The sequence below is a fragment of the Vanellus vanellus genome (assembly GCF_965231255.1).
Source record: "Vanellus vanellus genome assembly, chromosome: 22".
Taxonomy (NCBI): Eukaryota; Metazoa; Chordata; class Aves; order Charadriiformes; family Charadriidae; genus Vanellus; species Vanellus vanellus.
In genome coordinates, this window is record NC_138927.1 from 1,172,860 (window position 1) to 1,200,201 (window position 27,342).

General features: G+C 61.5%; 1 protein-coding gene across 1 annotated transcript in view; it reads left to right on the forward strand.

Annotated features, from left to right (window-relative positions):
* Window positions 1-17,274: 17,274 nt before the first annotated feature.
* FOXO6 (forkhead box O6) overlaps window positions 17,275-27,342 on the forward strand; it is a gene marked incomplete at its 5' end in the record, with an annotated part of 37,384 nt that continues 27,316 nt past the window's right edge. Inside the window, one exon of the mRNA XM_082494190.1 lies at window positions 17,275-17,712. Within this exon, the coding sequence (XP_082350316.1) occupies window positions 17,275-17,712 (438 nt within the window). The remainder of the gene's footprint in view (window positions 17,713-27,342) is intronic.

Below are 27,342 nucleotides of genomic sequence, written 5' to 3' on the forward strand. Positions count from 1 at the left end.
GAAAAATCCCGCTGGGTCCTGCATGGAGGAAAACACCCCAGTTTCTGTTGTTAACAGCTCACTGGCAACCAAGGGAAGGATTTTATCCCGGCCCTGAGCAGCCTGAAGGGCTGAGCTGGCTCTGAGCACAAGGAGCAGCACAGAGACGGAGCTGGAGCCATCCCTGTGTCTTCCTCCATGGAGGCTCATCCATGGGTGCAGAACCTTGTCCCCAGGGAAGGACCTGTCCTCCAACCAGTCATCAGGGGGGTGATGTGTGGTTTCGGAGGCCCTGCTGGATCATCAGCGAGTGCTGTGGTTCGTGGTAGTGCTGGGATCCTCCTGGTCAGAGTCAGGCAGGACTGGGGTGGGTGGTCCCACATGGGGCGGTGCAGGCAGGACAGGCAGCATGTGGGCAGGAGGGGGAGAAGCTCCAGGGATGCAAACTCTTTGGGAGGGCCTTGTTCTTGTTCTTCCTCCACCTTTGCAGCTGGGAGGATGCTGAGCTCTAGAAAACACTTGCAAGCTGTGGCAGAGCCAGGCTGGACTGCGGGTCCCCTGTTCCCCGTCCCCCTGCGCAGCCGCCGACGCTGATCCTGCAGCTCTGCCTGCTGCCAGCTCCACTCTGCTCCCTGCCTGTGCCTGCCCACCTGGCATGGGGTAAGGACCACGGCAGAGTCCACGTGCCAGGGAAGCCCACTCGGCTAAACAAGTTTTCACTGACACCTCTTTAGTTTTTTCTTTTTTTCTTTCCTTCAATGGAAGCCTTCCAGCAATTTTTAAATTGATCTCTGCTGAGCGGAGAGAGGCCAGCTCCCTGCCTGCTCCTTGCTCGGAGCAGACAGCCGGCTCCTGCCCTGAGCTGGCCTCCCAGGCTGAGCGCCGAGCAGGCAGGATGCGGGTCCTGCGCTCTCACGTGCGCTCGCAGGGCGAGAAGGGTGTCCAGGCATCCGCGGGGGGATGGCACGGCTGCTTGCTGCAGCCCGGACTCCAGAGCCAGAGCAGCGCTGAGCTAAAATCCCAGCCCGGGGCAGATGGAGCAGCAGGGTCTGGCTCAGACTATCCCCCCCTCAGCTGCACCTCACCCCCGGGGGATTCCCTGCTGCCAGCCCAGAGCCCAGGATCTGTCCAAGGGGTGGCACCTTCAACGAGATGCCAGCGGCATGTTGCACAGGCGCTGACGACCTCCATCCTCCGTGGCAATGTCCCGGTGTAGGCTGGTTGGGGGGCTGCATCCCTCCCGCCTGCGCGGCCAGACCGCCTGCTGGGACTGCCCTGCAGTCCTGTCCCTCCATAAATGCACCCAAAGGAGCTTCCCAGGACCTTCCCCTGGGATTAAAGAATAATTGTCGAGAGGGAGATGGGTGGGTGGAGTAGAGGTGAGATGACAAGAGGTGGTTGGATGGAGGGAAGCAGAAGTACCTCTGCTACATGTGATGGTTTCCCTTGTCAATGCGTTGCTGCTGGTTCCTGTTTGCTCACACCAGGAGTGACACCGGCCCCTTCTACCTCGCTCAGTGCGTGGTTTGGACGTGAATGAGCCTGTGATTCACTGAACAAGCACTGAGGAAAAGAAAGTATTGAGCAGCTTGTCATTCAAGATGCATCCCTCCTCCTTCAGCGAACAAGGCAGGAGCGTGTGCTAATAATCTGGGATCTCGTAATTAAATACCCTGCAGCCTGAATATCTATAAGAAGGCGCAGTTACGGTTTTGTGGACTATCTCACTTGTGGCATTTCTGTGGGTTGGAGTCGCTTTGCTTTGCAACTTCAGTGCTCATGTAGGGCTTGCTGTATGTGGCATGCTATCAATCATGGGTGTGAAAAATCCCCCAAGCCACCAGAAAATGGAAACAATCTTGAATGCTCCTGAAGTGAAAGCAGAAAGCCATTCCCAAGACATTCCTTCAACAGTGAAATGGCTTTTTAAACAATTCAGACAGAAGACGTAATAAGAGAAAAGCTGTGCAGAAAAAGAAACCCCACCACCTGCAGCCACACAGCGTAATAGGAAAAGTCAGGGTGGCAGGGACTCTGGAGGTCTGCTGTTCAACCTTCTGCTCCAAGCAGGCTCAGACCAGGTCGCTCAGAGATTTTTTTTAAGACCGGTTGGGTCTTGAAGGCCTTCGAAGACAGAGACTGCACAGCCTCTCTGGGCAACCTGCTACGATGTTTGACTTTCCCCATGGTGAAAAATTTTCCCTTATATCCAGTCCAAACCTCAATTGTTTTGATTCATGTCCGCTGTCTTTCTGTCTTTCGTCCTCCTACTGTGGACAATTGTGCAGAGCCTGGGTCTGCCTTCTCAATGACCTCTTTATAGATGGCCTTGAAGATCTCCCTTGAAGCTTTCTCATCCTCAGGCTGAACAAACCTTGTTCCCTCAGCCTCTCCTCACAATGGCACATGCTCCAGCCCCTGGACCATCTTGGTGACCTCCTCTGAACTCTGCTTTACCAACGCCCATTCGGAGACCCAGAACCAGGTGAGGTACCTAGCTGTAGTTTAATAAGTGTTGAGCAGAGGGAGGTCCAAATGCCTCAGCTCCTTTGTAAGCACTTACGGCCCTGTGGTCTGCATCTCCAGGCACATCCTCTCCCATCAAGACAGAGGTGTGCACAGGGAGAGGTGGCCACAGAGGGCTGCATGGGAGATCCTGAAGACAACCAGTAAAAACTGGGGCAGGAGAGGGCTAAAAACACCATCCTGGAGGTTGGCTGGACAGAGGGGCGACCAAAGGTATCAATGCCATTTCTAAAGGAGGTGACAGCCCAGGAAGACGATTTGTCCCCTCTGGCACAGCACCAAAGCCACAACACCTGCCACCCCCCCAAAAGGCTCCGCGGGGAAGTGGGAGGAGGCGACACCAGGCAGGGTGGAGATGCTCAGTGTGGGGAAATCAGCTTGGCTGCGGCCGCGCCGTGGAAGAGGGAAAGTGCAGCACCACCCTCCCCGGGCACGGGGCCAGCGCGTCTCTGCACGAACAGGGAGCGTCCCGCATGCTCCACAGACGGCATTTACTGCGGAGGCACTGTCAAAAGCTTTTGAAGAGCTTCTCGGCACTTTCGTGCCTCCTTAGAGGTGTCTGCCCGTGTGGATGTATGCACCACTGCATCAAAGGGACCTTGCCCGCCGTGATGGCCGTGGACTCAAACTCCAAATAAATGTCCTTTGAGCAGTGTTTGGTACATGATTCCTCGGGTGCTCACACGGCTGTGCTTGCACCAGCTGTGACGGGACTGTCCAGGGTGTCAATGAATGGCCTTTGATGTAAATTTTTAGTTAATGCTGATTTTTTTTTTTCAGAAAGAAGTGCTTAACTCCCACCCTGATGCACTGTATCCATCCTTTTTACGGGAGCAACAATGACAATGTCCCCCTAAACCAGTACAAACTGGGGTTCCTGTAACTTTCATTAATGTGTGGGGAAACATCTGGGAGGCCGATGGCAGCTCTGCTGCAGATGGTGGGGGGTCTGTGCGGACTTCTCCCCGTGTCTGCAGGATGAAATACAGTGCACGGTTAATGCGCTTATTCCTGTCTAGGGGTTTACATGCCACCTTCAGCAGATATAACCCCCTGGCATCCTCCATGCTTGCTGAAGGCCTGTAACTCTCTGCTGAGCTTTCCCAACACTCTCCTTCAGACCCCTCTCTGTCTCTGTGCTGCCTCTAACCCTCAGCACGATGAAGCAGATGATTGGGAGGAACCCCTCGCTCTTCTATTTGGACCCATCAGCTGGCTCTTTCCACGTGCTGGGATCTCCTGGGAGCAGGGCAGGTCCTGCTGCGTTTGGACTTCACATAGGTGTGATATGGCTTGCAAGGGGAAGGGAAGAGTAATTGAAAGGTGTTGAGTTCCTCCTTGGCTGTGTTAACTAACTGTAAATAAAGTCACATTGGCACTGTCAGATATGTTCTATTACCTTAAATAGGGAAATGGGTGGATTTTTGCTTTGCCTTTTGTAAGAGAAACACGTCAGTTCTCCACCGATGGGCTGGCTGACCTCTTGGGACATGCCACCAACAGGGAGCTGCCCATGCTTGAGCTCATGGCTGTTGTCCCTGAGTGAGGACATAGTTCACATCAACTCTGCTTACAAATAGGGATTTTCCGGTGGGTTTCCATCCTGAAATCTTCTGACACAGATAAAGGATGACGTGGGTGTCAGGGTGGGGGCATGCAAGGTGGAAGAATGGTTCAGCCCATATGCTGTCAAGAGGAGGAGCGGAGATGTTGCCTCACTTGGTCTAGGGCAAGACCTTCTGCTGAGCAGGTGCCGAGTGCTGCTGGACCACGGCCCTGAGGAGGAGGCTGGAGGGGGCAGGGGGCTGCGGGACAGGCTGAGGTGGATGCTCAGTGTTGGGGCAAGAGTCTTGGTGCGTGTCCTCTCTGCCAGCTCCCCACCACATATGCGTTGCTTAACCAGTTTGTCTACAGCAGTCCAGTTCCTACCTTTTCATCCTGGGTAGTGGTGCGTGCAGTATTTAAATGCAGATTACCTGGCACCAAACCACTTCATCTCATACTCGATCGTGCTTAAAGAGTTCTGTAGATTGTCCAGCTTTTAAGCAGCTAATTGCAGAGCTATTGGCATGTCTGCAGTGCATCGGAGGCTCAAGACATACATTTTGTTGTAGGCCTGCAGAAGATTAGATAATTCATCCAGATTTGCTGACAAGAACAGACTTTGACACAGACTCCCCAGCTCGTTGCCAAAGCCAGCCGACCTCCTGATGGACAAGAGGAGTGTTTTTAGGGAAATGCAGCCTTTGCACTGAGACCTGGGGAGAGGAAAAGCCCCAGGAACACAGAGCGCAAAGCCCAGCTATTGAGGAATTCTGGCTTTCCACCACCATCTGGGGGAAAACAAGCATGAAATGACTCCCTCTAAATTCACTCGCCATCCAGGAGAAGTAGCTGAGCTCTTATGACCCACAACACATCTCCAGAGCACCAGCCCCCCAGGAGATGTCCACAGTTGACTGAGGGAGAAATGGGCTCCTGGATCGTAATTTACCTCCTTCACTCTGTCAAATGTCTGTAGCAAGTGGAAGAAGACGACATTTTCTGTGGTGCTGGTCTGGCCGGAGCTGATGGCAAATGTCCTGGTTCACCAGGGCCTGGGGTAGGCACATCATGACCACCTAACCAGGGCAGTTGCTCCACCACCACCAGGAAGGGTTTCCCTGTGGTTGCACCCTGAACAAAGAGCCCCAGACTGGTCAGAAGAAGGTGTGCCTGTGGTACCCAATTTTCCTGGTCCTTGACTGGAGCCCATAATCCCAGAAGTGACTGGCCACCAGCCCTCTGTGTGGGAGAATCATACAATCATAGAATCATTGTAGCTGGAAAAGAGCTTTAAGATCATCAGGTCCAACCGTTAGAAGGATAGGTGGAGAGCAGAACATGGGCTCAAACCCAACATGAAGGACCCCCATCTGAGGTCGTCTGGAGGCAGCGCTTCCCAAAGGTTGGATCAGGAAGCCTGGGCCATCCTGACCTTTCACTCTGCTGTAAGATGCTCAACCCCCACACACCACACCTCTCCCAGGCTGCTGCTGTGGGACATCGCCGGATGACGAGGGCACGCCAGGTTTTGGCAGGGGATTGCATGGGTTGGACAGGGCAAGTGCTGGTGCACGAGTGGTCTGAGGATGAGGTCTCTTCCTGCCCTTGTCCAGAAGCTCGCCTGTCACCCCTCTGTGCTGCAGCAGTGCCCATCTCATGCACGGCTCAGCTCTTGAAAGCTGCACCAGGGTGAGGGGAAACTGAGGCAGGCAGGAAAGGAGGGGGCTGGGGAAGGCAGAAGGTCTGCATTGCTGCAGGCTGGAAGCAAAAAGCAAATAGCAGGCATTGACCCGGCTGTCCCTGAGGCGATCAGGGAGCAGGTGACCGCATCCATCGGGCTCCTCCGTGCAGGGTGGGACCCCCTGCGCCGGGACCCGCGGGCGAGGGTCACGCTGTTTATTGGCAAAGCTGCTGGAGAGGAGCGGGCGGGTGAGCACTGACCCAGGTCTGGGGCCACGTGTCAGCCGAGGCGGGGAGGGCCAGGCTCGCCGCCGGACGGGTTCGCCTTTCGGGGTGTCTTGGGACGGGTGCCTTGCACGCGGCTGAGCAACCGGAGCAGGAGACGCGCCCGTGCTTTGGGGCGTCCCGGGAGCTGAGCTTTTCTCCTCCGGCGCTCTTGGAAAGCCTGGCGTTTCTTCCTCCCCGCGGGCAGAGGCAGGGAACTGCACGTCCTCTCCCGGCCGACCTCTCCGGCCGGGTCAGCAGGTCCCCGCTGGCCCGAGCCGCAGGAATGCTGGAGCACAGGCCGTTCAAACGCCGCGCTGGTTAACTTCAGCCCGAGCGCTGCGCTCATTTAAAAATATCCTCTGACAAATACCTGCACAAACAGGGGAAAAAAATAACCAAACCCAAAACAAACAAAAAACAACAAACCCAAACCACCTAACCCTTTAAAAAAAAAAAGCATCTGTAATTTTCCATAGGAGGAGGCGTGGGTTTTTTTTGGCGTCCCTGCCCTGGGGTTGCTCAGAGCCCCTCGCCCACCGCCGTGGGGTCTGCAGCCAGCCAGTGGGTTTGCAAGCGGGGCTGATGCGGGATGCTGCTGGAGCGGGATGGAGCGTCGCCTGCCCAACCCGGCCCCGCGGGGTGAGGCTCGCCGGGATGCGAGCACCCGCCTCAGGCTTCCCGGCAAGGCTCTGGCACGGCAGAACAGGGAGCGGGTCCTGTGCTGACCCGCTTGGCCGCACCCTCCTCCCCGCCTCGCACCGGCTGTTTTCCGCTCGGGGTTGCTCTCCGTGCTCCAGCAGTGCCTGCGCCGGCGCTCCGGCATCTCGCCTGCCTCCCACGCGGGTTGCAGGTACCACCCGCATGGCAGCCACGCTCCCATGGGAAAGGGCGTCCATGTGGTCCCCGCAAAAGGGGGGTGCCTGACCCCGGTTGGGGCTTTGGCAGGTGAGGGATGTTCCCCGGCACGAGCCTCACGTCCAGGTATGTGGTTTGGAGGTGAGAAATGCCTCTCAGCACCACTTCTGCCCAGTGAGGCTCTGGCCGGGTTTCGTGGCACGGGGGGCTGTGGGTGAGAAACTCCCAAAGCATGAATGGGCTGCACATCCGACTGGGAAAAGGAGGGGAGGCAGCGGCTCAGTGCAAGGGGAGAGTGCAGCCCCATGGAAAAGCCCAGTGGGGACCAGGCAGGGGGTGCAGATGTGCTGGGACACGGCTGGGGTGCCCCGGCCCTGGGGACAGGACTCAGCCCCGTTCGGTGAGCTGGAGGCACCCCTGGGGACACCCCCACTTTGCAGACCCCCACCGCCCCGGGCTGCGGGCACTGGCTGGAGGGTCAGAGCCACAGCGCTGTCCGGGGAGGGTGTGCGTGTCCCTGCCGTGGACCACAGCCCTCCACCTCACCCAGGCACAGCGGAGGGTCCCAAGGCACGGGGGGACACCCGGCCCTCCAGCATCTGGCCCTCCTGTGCCTGCCCAGCTGAACCTGGTCTCTGCAGGCTTCATCGGGGCTGCGGCATCACCGGCTGCCTCTTTGCCTCTGGATGGGCTCTCCCATGCATGCCCTCTCCTGCCTGGACCTTTCCGCTCTCCCTGCACCCAAAGCAGGGCTGCCCAGGGGAGCCGGGATCCTCAGCACCAGATGGGGGTGTGTGTGGGACTGAGCACAGCCATAACCCCAGTGCCCCATAACCCAGGAGTACAATGGTTCTGGCAAACCTCCCTCCCGCCTTCCCAAAGTCGGTGCAGAGCTGGCACAGCGATGCTCTCAGCTCCCTGAGACCTTGGGGATGCAGGACCCAGCTGGCTCTGGTCCTCTGATGGGGTGAGACTCTCCCGGTCCCTGTAAGGGCCAGGTTTGTGCCTTTGGTGGAGGTAACCTCCCACTCGTGGCGCGGTGCTGGCAGCAATGCCCGGCAGAGTGTCAGCTGGACGTAATGCGAAATGCTCCGAGCGGGCTGGACGTTGAGCCGTGCTCGACTTCACGCTGTTTCCCCCATGCCTTGTGGCACGCAATGATGAGAAACACGTTCCTCCGCCGCAGTGACCGGCAGCGCTGCCTTCTCCACCCCCTGGTCGCTGGCTCCCTGCCCCACACACGCAAAGGATGCTTCATTCCTGGCTGATGACCGAGCTGCCTGCCCGGAGCATTTGCTCTCCCAGGGGCAAAGGGAGATGGCTGGGCAGCACCGCTGGCATCGTGCGGGCACGAGGACACCACCGAGGGGCAGCCGGAGCCCAAAGCTCTTCTCCAAGGTTCTCCAAGAAAGCAGCAGAGAGCTTTGGTCCTCTCAGAACGACAGGGCTTTCCCCATGCGGTGGTCAGCATGGCTGGGAGAAGGTCCTGAGCACCGCTGGGCGCTGGGTGCTGGATCCCGGTCTGTGCAGTGTAGGACAAGGCTGGGTGGTTGTGGAAGGGCATGGGAAGCCCGGAGCAAGGGGGCTGCAAGGGTCTTGAGGGTGTTGGGTCATTCCCGTCCTCTTCCCAGCTGCTGTGGGGACACAAGGGGGCTCTTGGGGGCCCATGGACACAAGGGCTCTGCTCCAAAAGCAGCCACAGCTCCGCGGCCAGAGCAGTGTGGCCCAGAGCAGCCAGAGCGACCTGTCCCGGGGATGGAGCCTGTCCCAGCTGGAGGGCCCAGGGCCTCTGAGCCGGTGCGCGTGTGTGTGTTTGCACGGTGCACGTGTGGAGGGACGTGTACCTGAGCGTGGGCACGTGTGTATGTGAGCCCATGTGGCACACATGTGAGCGCACATGAGAACGCACACACGGGTGTGTCAGCAAGTGTCGGTGTGCACGTGTGTGTGCATGCACGTATGTGTGTGCGACCGTGTTCCCGCAGCCCTGTTTCTTCGCTCCGGGGTCCTGCCCACCTCCCCTTTCGACAGGCAGAGCGCGCGTGGCCCCTTCCCGCAGGCGTACGCTCCTGCTCCCTCCCTTGGAGAGGCAGGTATTTCTATGTGGAAATACGGAAGCGTGTTCAGTCCCTGCTCGGTGACCTTCAAAACCATCCAGCAAATTCAGCTTGGACCGCAAGCCCGGCCAGATGGCCCTTCTCAAACACGCTGGCCGTGCAAACTGGGGTTTTACTCTTGATTCCTGCTCCTGCTCCAAGGCAGGCTCGTGAAACAGCGCATTCAGTATGTGCTCTGGGAAGGCAGCCACGCAGCCCTGCTCCGAGGAGGAGGCGGTGGGGAGAGCGCCAAGCCGGGGTGGGGAGGGACGAGGCAGCCGCGGGCTGGCGGCCGAGAGGCTTCGGGGTTTGTAATTGAAATGTGAAGCACAAAGTGAAGTTTGGGGGATCCAAAACCAGATGGGAGGGCTCTGGGTGAGGGCGTCCAGGGCTGCCAGCGCTGTCTTCAGCCGCTGGTTGTGCGAGCAAGGTAGAGGGTGGTGGGAGACATCTCTGATGCTGGTGGAGAGGACCCCACAGGGGTTAGTGGACCGTGGGGAGGTGAGCAAGGCCAGCAGTGACTCCTGAAGCCCCGGAGAGAAAAGAGCAAACCAAAATAACACCACCTAAAGGAAGGGAAGGGTTAAAAGACCTGTCAGAGCTGAGCCTCTCTGGAAACATGGGAGACAGCTGGAAAAGATTTAAATAACTCTTTGCTGTGTGTGTCTGCAAGCCGTGGGTGCCAGCGAAAGGTAGTCTTATTTCTGATAATATCTGGTCTGACACACTCAATGTGTTTAACAGTTTTCAGTTCACTCAGGCAGATGAGACTAACTAGGAAGCAATCACGCAGGGATTCCTGGATGCTGCATTAACATGCAACCTCCGAGAGGAATGTTTTCGCCTCTAAATGCAAATAGAGGTTGAAGCTATTGAAGAAGCTGTGACTGATCTCAGTCTGAGGAATCAATCTTGCAAATTCGGGGGTAACCAAGCACCCGGCGTGGATGCCATCGTGCAGGGCGAAGCCCAACAGGGATGTTGGGGACCCCCCAGTGCGGTTCCCAGAGGGGTGCTGGGGCTGGGGTGCCCTGGGGCGCTCACCTGCAGGTTGGCCACTGTCAGCACCCACAAGGAGGGACACTGGGGGAAGTGGCCAATGCTGGTGATTTCTACCAGGTCAGCAGGGCATGGGGCAAAGCAGAGCCTAGGGACGTGGGGCACGCTGCTCCGGATGGACCTGGGAGGTAAAGGGGGTCTACGAAGCAGCTCAGCTGCCAGTCAATGCTTCCCGTCGGGATTGGCACAGCCCCGCTCATGCCCTCGTGGGCGCTAATGGCGTAGTGACGCATCCACACAAAAAATGAGTCTCTGGCAAGGGTTTCCCACCCTCACCTGTGCGACACCAGTGCTAAGAGCCAGCCACATCCCGCTAAGGTCTATCGCCAAAATGGTCCTCACTTATATGATGGGGGACTCTGCCTGAGGAGATGGGGACTGTGACAAGTGACTGTGAGCTGAGCCCAGAGGAGCTGATGCAGCCTTTTGGTGTGGAGAAAGGGAATAATGTGCCAGGCTGGAGAGACTTTGCTGCCTTCGTGTTTGGCCACGGTGGCTATGCCAGAAGGTGAGATTAGAGGGTTCATGAACTTGCATGACATACGCCGTTTTCTATCGAGCAAAGGTATATTTAATTGCATGGAATTGCTACCAAGAATTAGCACTTAAAACTATTATTAAGCATTACTATTATTAAAGAACTATTATTAAAGCTGTTCTGGAGCAAAATTTAATACCTATAGCATACGCCAAAGGTCGATCACTAATTTTTCCACCCAACTCGTACCACATAAAACATGGAGCTATCAGCTACATGAGACTATTCCTAAAGCATCTGCTTAGTTTTCCGGCAAAACTCCAGCTTTTCAAAATGCAACAATTTTGATTTTCAGCTAAAACCAATTGTTCTTGAAATTTCCCCAAGTAAAAGTATAAAAATTTAATCCCACTATGACACATGGTTTGACATGATGTGAGCATGAGCATGGACGTGAGGGAGGGGGCAAACCCCGCTGCTGTTGAACTGCCTGTGCCCCTTTCGCAGACTAAGGGTTCAGCGTCAGCCCTTACGAGCCACTGGAGAATCCAACCCCAAGGTGTGCGGGGGTGCAGCCATCCCTCCTCATCCCTCCCTTTCCCGGGCAGGATGGAGGCAGCATTCCCTCCCTCCCCACCACAGCTCCGGGAAACGACTCGCGTGCCTGGCAAGTAGGTGACCCAGGTTTCTCCTGGAAACCTGCTCTCTGAACAGGGCTGAAGGAAAACATTGCCTGGAATGGTTTTCCATCAGAAAACGGGGTTTTATAGAAATCAAATCTTTCCCCGGGAACTTGTCGATTTTGCTGCCATTTTCTCCAGGAAGAAGTCTAGCAGAATCACTTTGACTTTCTTGTTTCAGCAGTGTCAAAATGTTTATTCCGATCATGTCAAAACACCAAGCTCATTTCAGGAAAGTAAAAATATTTCATTTTGACTTTATCATTTCATTCGCTTAACTTCCACTTTATGTTCCGTGAAAGTATTTTTTAATACGTGCCGCTTGAGATCCTTTTGCACCGCGGCATCCAGGCGCGCTGCGAGGAGATGACGCTGGATCGTCACACGCGGCGTTTCAAAGGCCCGAATTAGCATTCGGGTGAATTTTCATTTCATAGGACGTGCTGCACGTGTGGCTTTGCCTCTCAATGCAGAGCAGACGCCTCCAACGCTGCTGGGATTTTCCTCCTGGCTCTCTGCGGCCACCCGTGGGAAATGTTGTCTGCTGGTTCCTGTCGGGAAGTGGGGGGCTGGTGGGGTGGCCTGAGGTGGGGATGATGGGCTGTGGGGTGAGATGGGGACCCTGGAGGTGCTCCCCTCTCCCTGGTTGCCGCTCGCTCTCCTCTCGCTTGGCCAGACCGCGGTGCCAGGGGAGCCCCCTTGCAGCCGGGTACCCTGTGTCGCGATGCTGGAAGCTGGGTTTTTCCTTGGTGGTGAGACGAATTGGTCACAAATGCAGTCCTTGGATCCTGCTGGTGGGTTTTTTTCACGTGGGCAGATATCTCCATCTGCGTTCTAGCGGGGCACTGCCCAGAGCAGCCCCTCCTCAGCTCCCGTGCTGGCTCCCACAGCTCCATCGCCACTCGTGGGGCTCTGCTCTGGACCCTGGAGCTGCTGGGCACCCCCCAGCAGGGATGGTGAAGGATATGGGGGTTTCACAACAGCCCTCAGGTGTAAATCTGGGTCGAGAAGGAGGCAGAGGAGGTCTGCATGGGATGTTGGAGGAATCATTCAGGTGGAAGAAAGATGGAGGTCCTGCTGGTCTGGTAGGACAGGAGGTGATGCCAGCACCCGGCAAGGACACCAAGCCTTGGGTCTGCTCGGAGCTGCAGGGGAGATGGCGGAGCAGGGGCTCAAGCTGCATCACCCTGCCCGGGATCCAGTGGGTGAGGAGATTCCTGGAGCAGCCTTCCTCCTCTTCCTTCTCGTTCTCATCCTCCTCCTCCCACAACTTGCAGCCCTCCCTTCATGCCTCCTGTTGGTGGGTTTAACTCCCCCCCAGCTCTGCCCAAACTCTGCTGTCCCGATGCCCCTACACAAGGAGGGTTTGCCTTGGGGAGCACGTGCTGTGGGGCTCAGCGTGGTGCATGCTGGAGGTCCTCCAGTTCAGACCATTCTGAGACCATTGAGACCAGTTTTGCAGGTGACTTGCAGCAGCCAAGGCACTAGAGCATCCACCAGTCCCTGGGCAGCAGAGCATCCATCTGCTGGTGGTGGGCACAGATCTGGTGCTTTCTGGGGGGCAGTGCTGGGACAGGGCAGCTACAGGCCCCTGTGCTGCTACCCTCATTTGCACGAAGCAGCTCACACGTGTGTGGCAGGACGTATCAGAGCTGTTCCTCCTCGCTCCATCCCTATTGAGCTCCCGTTTTCCCTTTCAGCCTCATTCCTCCCACCTTGGAAGTGCCAGGCACTTTACCGAAGCTGGACACATCCCTGTAAGTCACCCCTTCCCTCCCTCTCCCAAAGCGTGAACTCCACATGATAAACCAAGGTGTTGAGCGGCATCATCATCATCGTCAAGAACAAACTGGTTCCTGTCCCACACCCCGGGGGCCAGAGGAGCCCCGTGTCCCGGCCAGCTGGGAACCAGCACCACCTTCGCCCAGATGCTGCTGGAAGCCGGCAGGGAATGCACAGAGCGGGGAGTCGCATCGGGTGAGGGCTGCGCTGGCCACGAGAAGGATGCTGGAGAGAGATGTGTGCCTGAATCCCGCAGCCACGACCCCCTCCCTGGCACCCCCTTCCCTGCCGCCCAGCCGGGCTCCGCTCTGCTCTGCTCTTCTCCCCCAGACCCACTGCTCTGGTTGCTCACCGCAGCTCCTGGAGGAGCAGGTGAGAGATCTGGGAGGGTTTTGACTAATAAAAATCTCTGGAATCCCAGCGCTTACCCCACAGAGCCTCTCCCCTCTGCTCCCCCAGGCACGGCCATGCGGTGTGGGGGACGCCTCAGATGAGGCACCCCGTGGCGTGGGGGAGAGATGTGGCAGCTCGGTGTCCCCCATCTCTGTTCCCCAAACCGCCTCTTCCCATAAAGCGACGGATGCGCAGCACGGCCTGCTGCTTAACGGGGACGGTGGCAGCGTGCAGCTGGCTTAATAGAGATGCTCCTGCCTGGTGCCAGGCGGTTAAGTGATAATTAACCAGGTGCTGGGGAAGGTGATGCTGGAAGCCAGCCCCGCTCTGCCGCTGCGGCGTGGAGGGCCAAACACCCACCCCTGTGTACCCCAGACCTGAGGGTGACTTTGGTTGGGGCCACGTGCACCCAAAGACGTGCTGCTCCAACCCTCGGGGCCGAGAGAGGAATTCGGGGATGGGACCCTGAGCAAACCAGGGATGGGAGTACCGGGCAGCTTTGGTGGCTTTTAGGTTGAAGGAGCCACGAAGCCATCCGACACCTGCCTGTCACCTTCACCGCCAGCAGCCACCATTGTCTGCAAGGGTAAATACTGCTTTACAGGGGGGGAAACTGAGGCAGCAGGGGAACCAGCACGTTTCTGCAGCATTAGGTAGTGATAAAGCACTGCGGTGACCTGGCAGCACTGAGCGCTGTCACCCAGGGGATGAGGTGGCTCAGGGTGACGGCAGGGAGATGCACCCGCCGCAGTGGAGGAGGAGAAATGCTGCCGGAGAAACCGAGCGGCCACTGGCAGGGAAAGGCACCCACGGGAGCAGCACGGGAAGGGGTGTCCAGGATGGGACCCTCCCGGCCAGCTCGGCACAGGGGAGCTGAGCCCGGGCTGGAAAAACAACACTGGAAGAGCAGGTGAGAAATGTGGGAGGGTTTTGACTAATAAAGGCAAGACTGAGGGAAGAAACGCCGCCGGGTTCCAAGTGGGCAAAAGGAGAGAGGAGGGACCGATCCTGCCTCCGGGCCCATGGGGTACGGGAAGGAGACCGTGGGCGTAAACAGTAGCGAGGGAAATTTGGGATAGATCCCAGGCAAAACACTCTGGGGAGCAGAGAGGCACAGGGAGATGCGGAGGCTGACTCCACCCTGGGGTCTGTAGGGTTGTGGGGGGTTGGATTTGGGGTCAGGTCTGTCCCGATGCTGCTCCGGCATCGCACACCCCACGGGGCCGCAGCCAGGCTGGCCAGGGCACAGCTAGTGCCAGCCCAGCTCAGCCCATCTGCACCAGCCGAACCAGTAGATGCAGGGCTCGGCCAACAGGTCCCAGTCTGTATGGCAGAGGGTCAGGGAACCCGAGACCTCAGCCCCCCAGCTGGCTGGGATGCACCTCCAGGGACGGCTGGGGCATCTGCAGCCACCACTACCGCTTGTACGTTGTGTGAAACACAGCACTTGTCAAGTCCCTCCTGTATATTGTATTATATTTATTATATTATATTATATTTATTAGATTATATTATACTTTATTATATTATTAGAGCTGTCAGGCCAAGCACTTCAGGGCTGGAACCATCAGCTTCGTAGTTGCTTGGGTAACCTTAGCCCGTCCCCTTGGACAATGGATGGGGCTGCGGGAAAAGCATCGCATGCAACAGTGGCATCAAAGACACAGACACAACGGGGTGACAAAGCCCCAGCGCTATCCGGGGCGTGCGGTGACAGCGTCCCCGGGGCCGAGCGAGGCACGGCGGGTGTGGAGGGGTGGGCCTGCGGTGGGGGCGGTGGGAGAGGGCAGCGGTCCCTGGGCGATGCAGGGCAGATGGCGGTGGGTGGGTGGGGGGACGCACAACTGCTGCGGACCCCCGTGTCCCCAGGGGGTGCAGGGGCAGGCGTATGTCCCCCAGCGGGTGCGTCCTGGCGTGGTGCAGGCAGGGAGGTGGGTGGGGGTCAGGGACGCGTCCCCATTGGGGGTTGGAGCAGGTGGGTGTCGCCGGTGAGCGGTGCAGGGTGAGCAGACACGCTTCCGGGGGCGGGGGGCGCTGTCACGGGGGGCAGCACCCCCAGCGCCTGCGGGGCAGGAGGGAACCGAGCCGCCCCCCCGCCTCCGGCACGGAGCATTCTCCCGCCTGGGCTTGGCGGCTCTGACCTCATTGCCACCTCATACCCCTGCGGTGACATCATCGGGGAGTCACCGGCCCCGCCGGGACCGCGGGGGGCTGCGGGCGGGGCGGGACGGACCCCACGGGGCGTGGGCGGCGGGGCGGGGCTTCGCGCCAGGGGCGGGGCTTGCGGGATGAAGGAGGCGTGTCCTCCAGGCAGGGGGCGGGGCTGTGCGGCTTGGGGGCGCGGCCGGCTTGCGGGGGGTCTTCCCCGGCCGCGCCGGCGGGGGCGTGGCCGCGGTGGGCGAGGGGGCGTGACCCGTAGTAAAGGGGCGTGTCCCGCCGCCCGGCCGCGGCGGCGGCGTTGCCCGGGGTGACGCGCGGGTGCAGCCGGCACCCCTGACGTCACCGCGGTCCCCCACCCCGCCCCCCATCTCCGCCTCACCCAATCCACCCCCCCTCCCCTCCGCGGAGCGTCCCGCCGGCGCCGCGCCAATGGGCGGGCAGGGGGGGCGTGTCCTCCCGGCACCTCCCACCAATCAGGAGGCGGCGGCGGCTCGGGGCAACAATGGGGGGCGCCCGGGGCGCACGTGGGGCCGCCGCCGCCGGGGATCCGCGCCGCGGGGGGGTGGGGGGAGAGAGCGCAGCGCCCGGTGCCGGGTCCGCTCCGCTCCGCTCCGCTCCGCTCCGTCCCGCCCCGCCGCTGCCCCGTGCGGCGCTGGGGCACTCCCTTCCCCCGCCCTCCTCCCGCCCCTCCGGGCCCTCCCCCTGTGTCACGACGGCGCCCGCATTCGGGGACGGGCACGGCGGAGGGAGGGAGCGGAGGAACGAAGCGATACTACGCACGGCGGCCGCCCCAGCATGTGGCCCGCCCGCGCCGTGGCGGCAGCGCGGCGGCGGCGGCGGCGGCTGCGGGCAGGTGCGCGGCCGCTGAAACGGAGCGGGGGGGCGTAGGGGCGGGGAGCCGCCCGCCGCCCGCCCGCCCGCCGCCGCCCTCGCCCGGCGCTGTCAGGTGCGTGTGCCGCCCCGCCAGCATGGCTCCGCCGCGCCGCCGGACTTAGCCGCCGGGCCGCCCGCCGCGGCCCCCAGCCGCCCGCCGTGCCAAAGGCTTACCCCCCCCCGCCCCGACATCCATCCCGCTTCTCCCCGCCCAGGTGCCCCGCCGCCCGGCTCCCGGAGTACGCCGGTCCCCGGCCGAGGATGCCGCCCGCCGCCGGTCGCTCCGGTTCATCTGTTGCTGCCTGACCGCGCCGCCAGCCCGGTGCAGCCTCCGCCGATGGATGCGGCAGCCCCCGCGCCCTGCCCGCTCGCAGCCGCCCCGCTGCCCATTGTGCCGGGAACGACTCCGGAGCTCCGCGGCTGGTAAAAAAAAAACAAACAAAAAACCAACAGGAAAAAAAAAAAAAGACCAAACCCCCCCAAAAAAACAAACCAAATCAAAATCCGACCACCCCACCCCCCCATCCCCGTCTCGCCCGGGACCGGAGAGGCGACCGATGAATATGCAGCATCCCCCCCGGCTCGTCTCTCCCGTTAGCGGAGCCGCCTGCTAGAGCTCCGCCGGACTTGGGGCTGCACCCCCGCCGCCTGCGCCCCGCCAGGACCCGGGCGCCCGGAGCGGCTCCTCCTTCCCTTCTTCCCCTCCATCCGAGCTTGGAGCCATTCTTCGCACTCCTCTCCCTCTCCTGTTTTCTGGTTGTTGGTTTTTTTTTTTTTTTGTGTGTGTGTTTTTTTTTTCTTTCTTTTTTTTTGGGGTGGAAACCGACAGTAACTCTGGGGAGGGGGTTGTTTTAGGGGGGTGGGGGGGGGTGGAAGGGGGAAGAGCGGCGGGGAGGGGACCATGGAAGAAAAGCTCCAGGCGCATCAGGTGGAGATCGACCCGGATTTCGAGCCGCAGAGCCGGCCCCGGTCCTGCACTTGGCCTCTCCCCCACCCCGACTTCGCGGCGGAGGAGGAGGATGGGGGCGCGGCGGGAGGACCCCCGGCGCTGGCGGCCGGCGGCGGGGAGGGAACCGAGAACGCGGCGGCCCCGGCGGAGCGCAGAGCCGCCGCCGCTGCCTCCCTGCCGCCCCCCGGTGCGGACGTCGGGCAGCTCCGCAAGGCCAAGACCTCCCGGAGGAACGCCTGGGGCAACCTCTCCTACGCCGACCTCATCACCAAAGCCATCGAGAGCTCGCCGGAGAAGCGCCTCACCCTCTCCCAGATCTACGACTGGATGGTGCGATACGTCCCCTACTTTAAGGATAAAGGAGACAGCAACAGCTCCGCCGGATGGAAGGTACCTGACCCCCCCTGACCCGAACCCCAGCACAACTTTCCCCCTGCTCCCGAAGGCGTACCGGGGCTTGGATGCTTTCCCCGGGGCAGCCGGAGCTTGCCCGGGGCTGGGGGGATCCCCGCTTTCCTCGTAGTTGGGGGGAAAAGGGCTGGGTTAAGTTTTGGGGAGAGACGGTGCCTTGCGGGGTTGCGCGTTGGAACTGGGGTGATCTTGTCCCTGGTTCACCCGCTGGCCTTGGGCTGGGTGGATGGAGCCGGAGCGCCGTGCTGCCGTCCTCCCCGGGGAGGGCAGGGAGAGGGGGATGGCCGTGGGGAGGGTGGCCGTGGCCAGCTCTGCTGCTGGCCTGTGAGCACCGGGGTACGGTGAATGACAATCCCGCCGCCACGGCTCTGCCTGTCCCTCTCTGTGGTCACCCCAGCCGTTCCAGGTCCCTCAGTGCCGGTGGCATGCCCAGGAGGACAGCCGGAGGGAGGGCTGTTCCCAAACAGGTGTCTCCGGGCTGGCTTTTACCCAGTTCTGGGTAAAAAGATACACTTTTAGCCAATGAGTCTCCCCCTTCTCAGCCCTCACTTTCCTCGGGGCCACGTCCCCCTCCCCGGGGGGCCATGCAGGCAGCGCAGGGCCCCCACGGCTCCGTGCTGGCTCTGCTCCTGCCGGGCACCCTGGGTTGGTTAGAAATCCCTGGCATGGGGAGCAATTCCCCTCTCGCTCAGTGCCAGCTGGGGCTGCATCGCACCCACCATTCCAGCACCGGGCGAGGGTGCAGGTTCCTGGGGAGGGGGTCACACCGGCCGCTGCCCCTCCGGCTGGAGCTCGCCTGGCTCCGCGCTGGGAAGGGGGAAAGAGATCGCCTGTGTCCAGATGGTGTCAGTAAAAAGGAGACGGTTTCTCTTAAGCCCTCCCCTAAGCCCTGTCACCTCCAGTGTGATTAGTGTGTAACGAGGCTTTGGGGGGTCTAATACCAGCCTGCGGTCCTGGCACGACGTGCCCTGGCTCCGTCGGAGGTGGCTGGACCTGGCCTGCCCGGATGTCCTTCTTGGTTGCAAACGGGGGTTGCGCGGTGGCTGGGCATCCTCTCTGCCTTGCTTTACTGTCCATGGGTGGGCAGGGGGCAGGCGGCGTGCCCCCCAGTGTGGAGAGTCACCCAAGGAGGGTGTCAGGGGCTGTGGAGGTCGCAGGAGGTGGGGGCTGTGTGGGGGCTGAGCAAACCTCCACCTGGGGCGAGACCTGCGTGGCCTCGGGCGTGCGTTGAGGGAGACTGGCACCCGCTGGGGACGGTGCGGGGCACACACTGATGGGGTCTGGGGACATGACGTAGAGGTTTGTCCAGGCTCTGGACTGGTGGCCGGGAGGGCTGGGATGAGGACCAAAGGGATTCCCGGGCAGCTGTGTGTGTCACCGGGGGTGTGGGATGCTTGGGGACCCCCCTGACCGGGTGTCCCTGAAGGGCAGCGAGGGGACAGCGCTGTGACCAAGTCTGTGCTCAGGTGGGGCTGGGCGGCAGCAGGGAATGGGGACCTTGTGTGTCCCGGTGCTGGCATGGAAGCCAAAGCCGTGGAGCAAAGCCCACCCTGGGTGGGAAGGACCCCGGCCGGGGACAGCCGTCCTTGTCACAGCCGAGTGCTGGGGTTCGATCCCACTGCATCACGGGATGGAGGAGTGACCCGTGTCCTCTCTGGGCATGCCAGGGCGTGCACAGGGGACGGTGACAACGTGCGGGTGTGTCTGTGCAGGTGTGCAAGGTGGCACAGGCTTCCCGTCCCGCCTAAGCTGGCACCGGCTTTGGCCCCTGGGTGAGGACAGGCTGTGACGGCAGCGCTGCCTGCCCGCATCTGTCCTGGCAGAGGCGACCCCCGAGGGCATCCTCCTGGTGAAGCAGGAGTGGCCTTTCCCTGAGTCAACTGCCACCCCGGGGGGTTCCCCTGATGTGTCCCAGAGCCATGGGGGACCCGTAAGCCAACACCTTCTCCCGGCAAAGCCTCCACCAGGGAGCGTGTGGGAGCACCGTGGGTTGTTCAGCCCTGTCCTTCTTGGTGTCCCCTGGAGTAGGGATGGTGCTGGGCCTGTGTCCCTATACCTGCGCTGTCTGGGGTGCTACCAATGGAGCCTTGTCACCCGTCACGGGGTTTGGTGGCTTCCTCGTGGTGGCTGCGTGTCCGGAGGCTTCGTGGTGTGTGCTGTGCGATGGGGGAGGACAGGCTCAGCGTCCAGCGGCTCTTGGGCACGAAGGGACATTTGCGGGAGCCACGTGCTCGGGTGGGCTCACCGGGGTGCACCCCGGGATGGGATGCTCTCCACCTTCCTGGCCTATCTCCGGGTCGCAGCAGCTCCGCCGTGGCTCTGCCGGTCTTCCCCTGGGCTGTGGGCCACCACGACTGCGCCGCTGCTGCCGGCTCCCCCCCCGGCAGCCCCCCTTGCCCCCGCCTTGGCACTGGGGCTTAAACCTCCCAGCCCAGCGCTCGGCTGGCCAGAGAGGAGACAGGAGGGCTGTGGGCTGCCCGGTGAAACGCTCTGCTTTGACCCATCTGCGCGCCTGGCGGCGCCGGCCACGGTACCCCGGGACCCGTCCTGATGCCGTGGGTGCCCCGTCCTCAGCTGGGGCGGGCAGTGGAAGGGCTGGCAGGAGCCTGGGACGAGAAGCGGTGTGCAGACACCCCCTTTGTGCGGTGGCCTCATTGGACATCGGTGTGTTTGGGGGTTAAACGCCTTCCCCGCAGCCCCGTGTCCCTCCTGGCTGTCCCCTGCCCTGGACCCCCTGGGTGCCCCCAGCGTCCCTCCCCGGGGCAGGCTGGCAGCTCCCGGTGCCGGGGGAGCATCCAGAGTTCTGGGCAGTCAATTTTGTCGTAACGAGCTGCTGGCGGCTTATTAAAGAGCCCCTGGAGATGCCACGTCCCTCCTGCCCCAGGCCTGGGAGAAGCATCGCAGATTTAAAGCGTTTCATTACCCAGCACAGCGGTGTCGGAGGGGGGTCTCGGGTAATGGGCTGCTCCTTTAATTAGCTCCTTTGCAGCCTCCCCGTGCCGTGGAGAGCAGGACGGCGGAGGTCTGGCAGCCCCGGCCGAGGCCACGGCATCCCCATGGGGTGCTGGCTGCGCTGCTGCTGGTCCGGCAGGACTTTTCCAAACCCCCCCCCCCCCCGGCCCTGCTCTGGCATTGGGGGGGCGTTCCCAGCAAGGACCCCTTCCCGCATCCAGCCGGCCATTGGGGATGCTGCCCCTGTGCCTGGTCGTGGTGTCTGATGCATCCATGGGGGACACGTTCCCCCCAGGCCGGTTAGTTACCTCTCGGAGGGGAAGGATGCGGGCGCGGGGTGTGTTTTGGGGTCAGGCCTCTCCTTCCCCGCCAAGCTGCGGGTTGCATTACATGGTTTTTTAAGGCGAGGTAAACCGAGGCACAGCATCTAAACACTTCGGCCACGCTCAGCCGCAGGACCAGGACCCAGGTCTATCTAGCGGAGACGGTGGGATGCTCCAGCCGCTGCCCCCCCCTCACCCCCCTCAGGGCTGCGCATCCCCCGGTGCTCCCCGTGCTGCGGCGGGCTGGGCCGGCACGGTGGGCTCGTGTACCGGGAGCTGCCGCTGCTGCTTCCCCATGCAGGGCAGCAGGCGCCCGGTGACTGACAGATCTGCTTAATTAGGGAGTTGTTATTTTATCAATTCCAAAGCGCTTGAAGTTTTCTGCTCCAGCTCACGCTTTCCACTTGTTAATGGGAAACCAACACCCTCCGTCAAAAAGGCAGCGGCACTGATGCATTTTAAAGGTTTCTGCTTGCTCCGGTTTGACATCCAAAATATAACAATCAAGCAATCAGCTGGTGGATGCTTGTTTGATGTGGCTCTGACAGCGCTGAAAACCTTAATTTCTCAGCCCTCCCCTACACCTCCTCCTCCTCCTTTATATCACTGGGTCGGCAGCGTGGTGGGCAGGGGGCCGGGGTGGCTGCGTCCTGCGGGACCTGGGAGCGCTGCGTGCTCAGGGAGGGGGGCTGCCATGCAGAGCCACCCCCCCTCCCCCCCCCCCCAAGTGCCACCTTCCCCTTTTGCAGGGCAGGATGGAAATGATTTATGGAGAAAAAGGGCTGGAAAGGGTGGTTGGGTGGGAGCGCGGTCTGAGTGCCCCGTGCTGCCCCAAGGCTTTGGGTGCACCCAAGGGTGCTTCACCTCCCTGAGGGGCACGGAGACCCCCCCAGGGACAGCCCTGTCGCTGCTAGCGAGGGGAGGCAGAGCACAGCCCCACAGACCTTGTGCGGACACAAGAGCATCCCTTTGGGGAGCTGCTTCCTGGCTCTGCGGGCTCTGTCACTGATGCCACCCCCTGCCCTTCCCCTCTTGCATGGGGGCGACCGCATCTACCTGGGACATTGCCCCGTGCGGCTGGAGTGGCTCAAAGCCCCGCGCCTGGCACTAACGGGGACGACCTTCCCCTCGGCAGCGGGCAGCCCGGGTGCCAGCGGGGGAGCGGGTGGTGTCGTGGGGGATGGCAGAGCAGCGAAAGGGGGAGTTAGGGGGAGGATGGGGTGACACGGCTCCCAGGGTGACACGGCTCCGGGGTTGCACAGCGGACTCTCTCCCATTTGCGCTGGGGTTAGCAGCGTGGGTGCCATCCGGCCCCGGGGGGGGGGGCTCAGTGGAGGGCACAGCCCCTGGGCACCGGCCTGAGCATGGGGCTGCCTGGTCGAGGCTCCCATGGGGCGGTTTGGCTCAGCTCAGCTCGGCTCACATATCCCCATCCGCTCCTTATATGGAGATTTTTCCAGCGGTATGGAGAACCCGATGCTCCCCGGAGAGCTGCCCGTGGCCGGGAGCAGAGGGACCGGGGGAGCCCGGCCGTACCGGGGGCTGGGAATTGGTGCCGGCTCCTTCACCCAGGGGAAACCCCTCTGCTTCATCCCCCGAACAGCTCCCGGAGAAGTCGCCCCGGCTCTTGAATCCCCATGGATGCAATGCCCTTGGGCTTCCCCCAACACAAGGGGACTTCCCAACCCTTTCCCATGGTACAGGTGGGGTCCCCCTGGGATGCTGGGCTGGGGTACCCGATCCTTTAGCATCCCGGGGTTGGAGCGGGCGACTCATCTGTCCCCAGCTTCACACAGGGATGGGGGAGCCCACTCGCTTCCCCCCGAGCTGCCGTGATGTGCTCCAGTGCACAGCCACGAGGGATCCCCCAGGCTCCTCTCCTCCTTCCCGCATTGTTTTGCTCTCTCCTTTTGGAGGTTTTCATCTTCCTTCTAATTTTTCTTTCTTTTTTTTTTTTTTTTTTTTCCCACCCTCCTTCTTCTGGAATCGCTTTTCATGCAGCGCTAACTGCTGAAGTAACACAAACCTGCTAAATGGTCCGGCTTTATGATAGCATAAAAATGATACTACAGCAGTGAGTGGGGCTTTATTAAACCCAAGGGAAAGGCTCCAAATGAACAGCTTGCTCTGCTTTTAGCTTCCCCACCGCACCCCCCCCCCCCCTTTATTTTTAATAACCACTGGAATATAAACTACAGTTAAGATCCTGCGGACTAGAAGAGTGCTCGCTGCCCGGCGTTATCTCCGTCCGTCGCTGTGCGCATCCCTCCCTCCCGCTTGCCCTGTGCTGTGCTGGGAGGACCAGCATCCTGGGCTGGGAAGTGAATTTCCCAGTGCTTGGCTTTGTGCTTCTCAAAAAGGCTCGTAAATATTTCGCGGGGAGGCCGTGCCCCTCCCCCCCTCCCCCCATGGGTCGGGCCAGGCGTGATGTGAGAGCGAGCTGGACCTCCTTGGCCTGGCTTCCCATCCTGGTGGGATACTCGCTGGGATGCTGCTGTCAGCTGGGGGTCCCCCAAGCTTCAGGAGTGGGGTTGGACACCCATCACCGCCGTGTCCTCGCGGGGGGAGCATGCAGGAAGGGGACAAATCCACCCTTCTCACCGCCGCAGCAGGGTCCGGGCACGGTGGGACCCTCCATCCCCCTCAAGCCGTGGTGTCACCATGCCCTTGGGTCTCCTGTGGGGATGCTCTGGAGCTGGGTATGGACTCTCCCCTTTGCCCCGCCACCCCACTGCACCCAGCCCTGCCTGGGGGGAGGCAGCCGCCTTCCCCCCCCTGTCCTCCCACACCCACCAGTGGTGGGCTGCCCGCTCCCTGATCGCATTGCTTTTAATTAGCCCGACACTTCCCGTCGGCTCCTCTCTCCCGCTGAAGGTGCCTGATTAGTGCCGAGGTGAAAGGCACTTTGGGTTACGGAAGGACACGCGGAGAGGCTCGCCTGTCTGCCGCTGAAGCTCATTTTGGACAGCATCTGTTCATTATTATGTGGTGCCTTGGCCGGGCGCCAGCCAGGAGAACTGAAAGCCCCGGCACAAAGCTTGCTTTCACCCGCCGCGGGGAGGAGGAGGAGGAGGAGGAGGAGGAGGAGGAGGAGGTGGTGGCAGCAGCAGCCGGCGCTGGGAAGGGGTGCCGGAACCCCCGAAGTGGGTTGGTCCCATCCCTCCCGGTGGGATGCTCCAGCACCCCACAGCATCTTGAGCTGCTGCCTGCTATGGGGTGGGCCATGGGGTGTCCGGCCTCCCCCCAGGACCGCTGGCTGTCCCGTGGGGTTGAGGGTTGCCCTGGAGGGGTCAGCAGCAGGACGGGGTGATGTCGGGGTCTGTGTGGCTGGTGTCTACTTTTTCAGGAAGGGGCTCATCCTTCTCCAGCCCAGCACCCCCCTGCCACCCCCGTGCACCCGCCTGTGCCCACCGGGTCTTGACAACAGGGAGGCTACTGGGCTTTGTCGCCCACTGGCCCTCTTGGATGTGAGTGCCAGGGTTGATGCCCGTCCCCGCTGCCTGCCCTGCTTTGCTCCCACCAAGCCAGGGATGCGGCAGCGACGCAGCCCACCTTGGGGACAGCGGTTTTCCAAACAGCCCCGGGTGCTGGCAGCGGGGAGATGCCAGGCTGAGCGTGCTGCCCGTGGCTCTGCAGCCTGAGCTCCCTGGTGCGGGCAAACCCTTGCCTGTGCCTGCCCGCCGGGCTTGGGCAGAGCACGGGGAGCTGCGGGCAGTGATGCCGCGGGGCATCCGCCGCCTGTGCACGCACGCCTTGAATTCGCACGCGTTCCCTCGCACGCCCGTGCCCGTGTGTCCGGGGTGCGGTGCGTGCTCACGCGGTACACGTGCGTTGGGCTCGCCACGTGCGCTCGCACCCGCACGTTGCAGTGAGACACGCGTCGGGTGGGCAAAGGCAGTGCGGGGAAGGACCCTGGGACGAGCCTCGGGCTGGCTCGCCCCACCGCATGGAGCTAGTGGCAGCGTCCCAGTGTCCCCAGGGGATGGGTGGGTGGGGGGGGGCAATGTGGTCGTGCCGTGGGGTGGTGGGTACCGCAGGGGCTGGGTGCTGGTGAGGGCTTGGCCGTGGCTCGGCAGGCGGTGGGGAGCCCGAGCCGGGGCGCCGAGCAGCTGGTAAAGGGGGAGAGAGGTGGTGGGTGGAAAAAACCAACCTAACGCAAAACCCCCAAAAACAAAGAAAAAAAAAAAAAAAAAAAAGCCAACCCCAAAGAAGAGAAGAAAGGCGAGGGTTGTTCGGAGCCGCCTGCCACCTGGCGCCGTGCCAGCCCGGGGACGCTCCGGAGCAGACATGCCAAGCTGTAATTGCAGACAGGCTCATTTCGAGAGACGAGACGGTTATTTTTAACTCGCGTTAAGGTAATGCACTGATCTCCTGCCTGCTGGTTCAAAAGTTCAAACTCCCCTTCCCCAAACCCCCTTTTGGCTCGCCCACCCCCATGCCGGTACCCCACCCCCCGGCCGGGCTCTGGGTGCCCCCCAGAAGGTGCGTCCCCGTGCCCGCCGCCCCACCGTTGGACAGCCCGGGCACTCACCCTCCCTGGGGCTTGTCTCTCCTGGGGAGTCCAGCTCCTCTCCTACGGGATTGGGAGGAGGCTGCAGCCGGAGTATGGAAGAGACGGGCGTTTGTGGGGCTGTGCCGGTTCCATGCCCAACCTGGGCGCTGCCGCGGTCCCCGAGGGCCGGTGCCGGGGATGGGTGCCGCGTGCCGGGGTGCCACATCCTGCTGGGAGTCCGGTGGGAAAGCCTCGCAACGCTGTGAGCGGTGGCACTGCTCCCGCTCTGAGGTCCCCAAGTGCTTCCCAGTCACGGCTGCCTGCGCTGGTGGCTGTGCCACCCCGGGGACCGCTGGCATCGGCTCCGGCAGCCAGGCTGGCAGGGACGGCAGGGCGGTGCAGGGATGGGAGGATGTGGGTTCCCCCCTCCTTGGGCTCGCTGGGCATCTCCGTGGTGGAGGGCTGAGCCTCTGGGCCACCCATCTGGTTGGACCGGCCACCGAGCCCGATGCTCCCGGTGCCGCTTGTCAGTGTACGCTGAGGACGGTGCAGCCACCTCGGCCTTGGCTGGTGGTGGCGGGAAAGCCCAAAAGGCAGATGAAGGGATATATCCCCTCTTTTTTTTTTTTTTTTTTTTTTTTTTCTCTTCTCCTTAAAACAAAGTGCCGGGAGGGCCTGGGTGCCCTCTGCTCCTTGGGGGAGCCTCTTTCCTACCCTGAGACGGGATGTCACTGGCTGCATGGGACCCAAGCGGTGTCAAGCTGGGGAGCACGGGGACGAGCCTGGCATGTCCTCCCCGACCCGCTGCCCAAACCCTCCGAAGCGAAAGCGGAGCAGGAACGCTCCACGACAATGACAGGTTTGGGCCTGTAATAGCTGTAATTAATCCTTTGCCCACCCCCATCAGCCTCCCCAGGAGCTCAGCCGCTGGGAGCCGGCGGGAATGAAGCCCCAGGGCGCTCCCGAGCAGGAGCAGCGTGTCCGTCCCTCTGTCCCCAAACGCCCTCTCGCCCGGGTTCGTGGCGTCAGCAGTTTGCCAGGCGGCCGGGAACTCCCTGTATGGCTGAGATGTCTTTTGTCCTCGGCCATCGCATGGCCGGGACCGCCGGCTGCAGGTGCTTTGCCGCTCCCCCTTCCCGCGGCCGTGGTTCGGCGTTTCCCTTCCCCGGGATGTAGCTGCTTTCGGCAGGAGCGCTGAGGCTCAGGGTTCCGGGGAACCAAGGGAAGCTGAGACCCGCTGGCCACGTTTCGTGGCGTTTTGCAGCTTGCCCGGGGCTCATCGCTGGCCCCCGTGGCTGCGCATCGTCTGCCGGAGCCGATAAATCAGGGGGAATAGCCCGGCTGCCTCAGCGGTGAATTGTGGGGCCATTATCTGTAATGAGTTCAACAAGGATGGCACGGCGGGAGCCACGGGGGGAGCCTGGCCGGGATTCTTCCCAGACTGTGACCCTGGCAAAGCGGGGGGCACCTCCTAGCCCAGCGGGGTGGCCAGCTCCGCGGGGGGGTTATGTGGCCACGCGCTTTGCTGCTTTACACGTGCGGACCTGTGCGATGGGAAGGGCTGCGCTCCATCCCCTCTGCACGCGGGGACGGGGAGTGGCGGGTGACCGGGAGGCCCGTGTGGGTACCATTGGCTCTGTACCGGCGTCTGGCGGTGCCGGCGGCAGCGGGCACCGCGTCAGTGGGCGCCGATGTTTCGAGCATCCCTGGAGCCTGCCCAGTCTCTCGGATGCGTTTGGTGGTGTGGGATAGGAAACGCCCAGTGCGGATTCCAAGGATGGAAGAGGTGGGGGGACCACGCTTGGGATCTCCTTAACAGCAGGTCCCGCTGGCTCCTTCCCG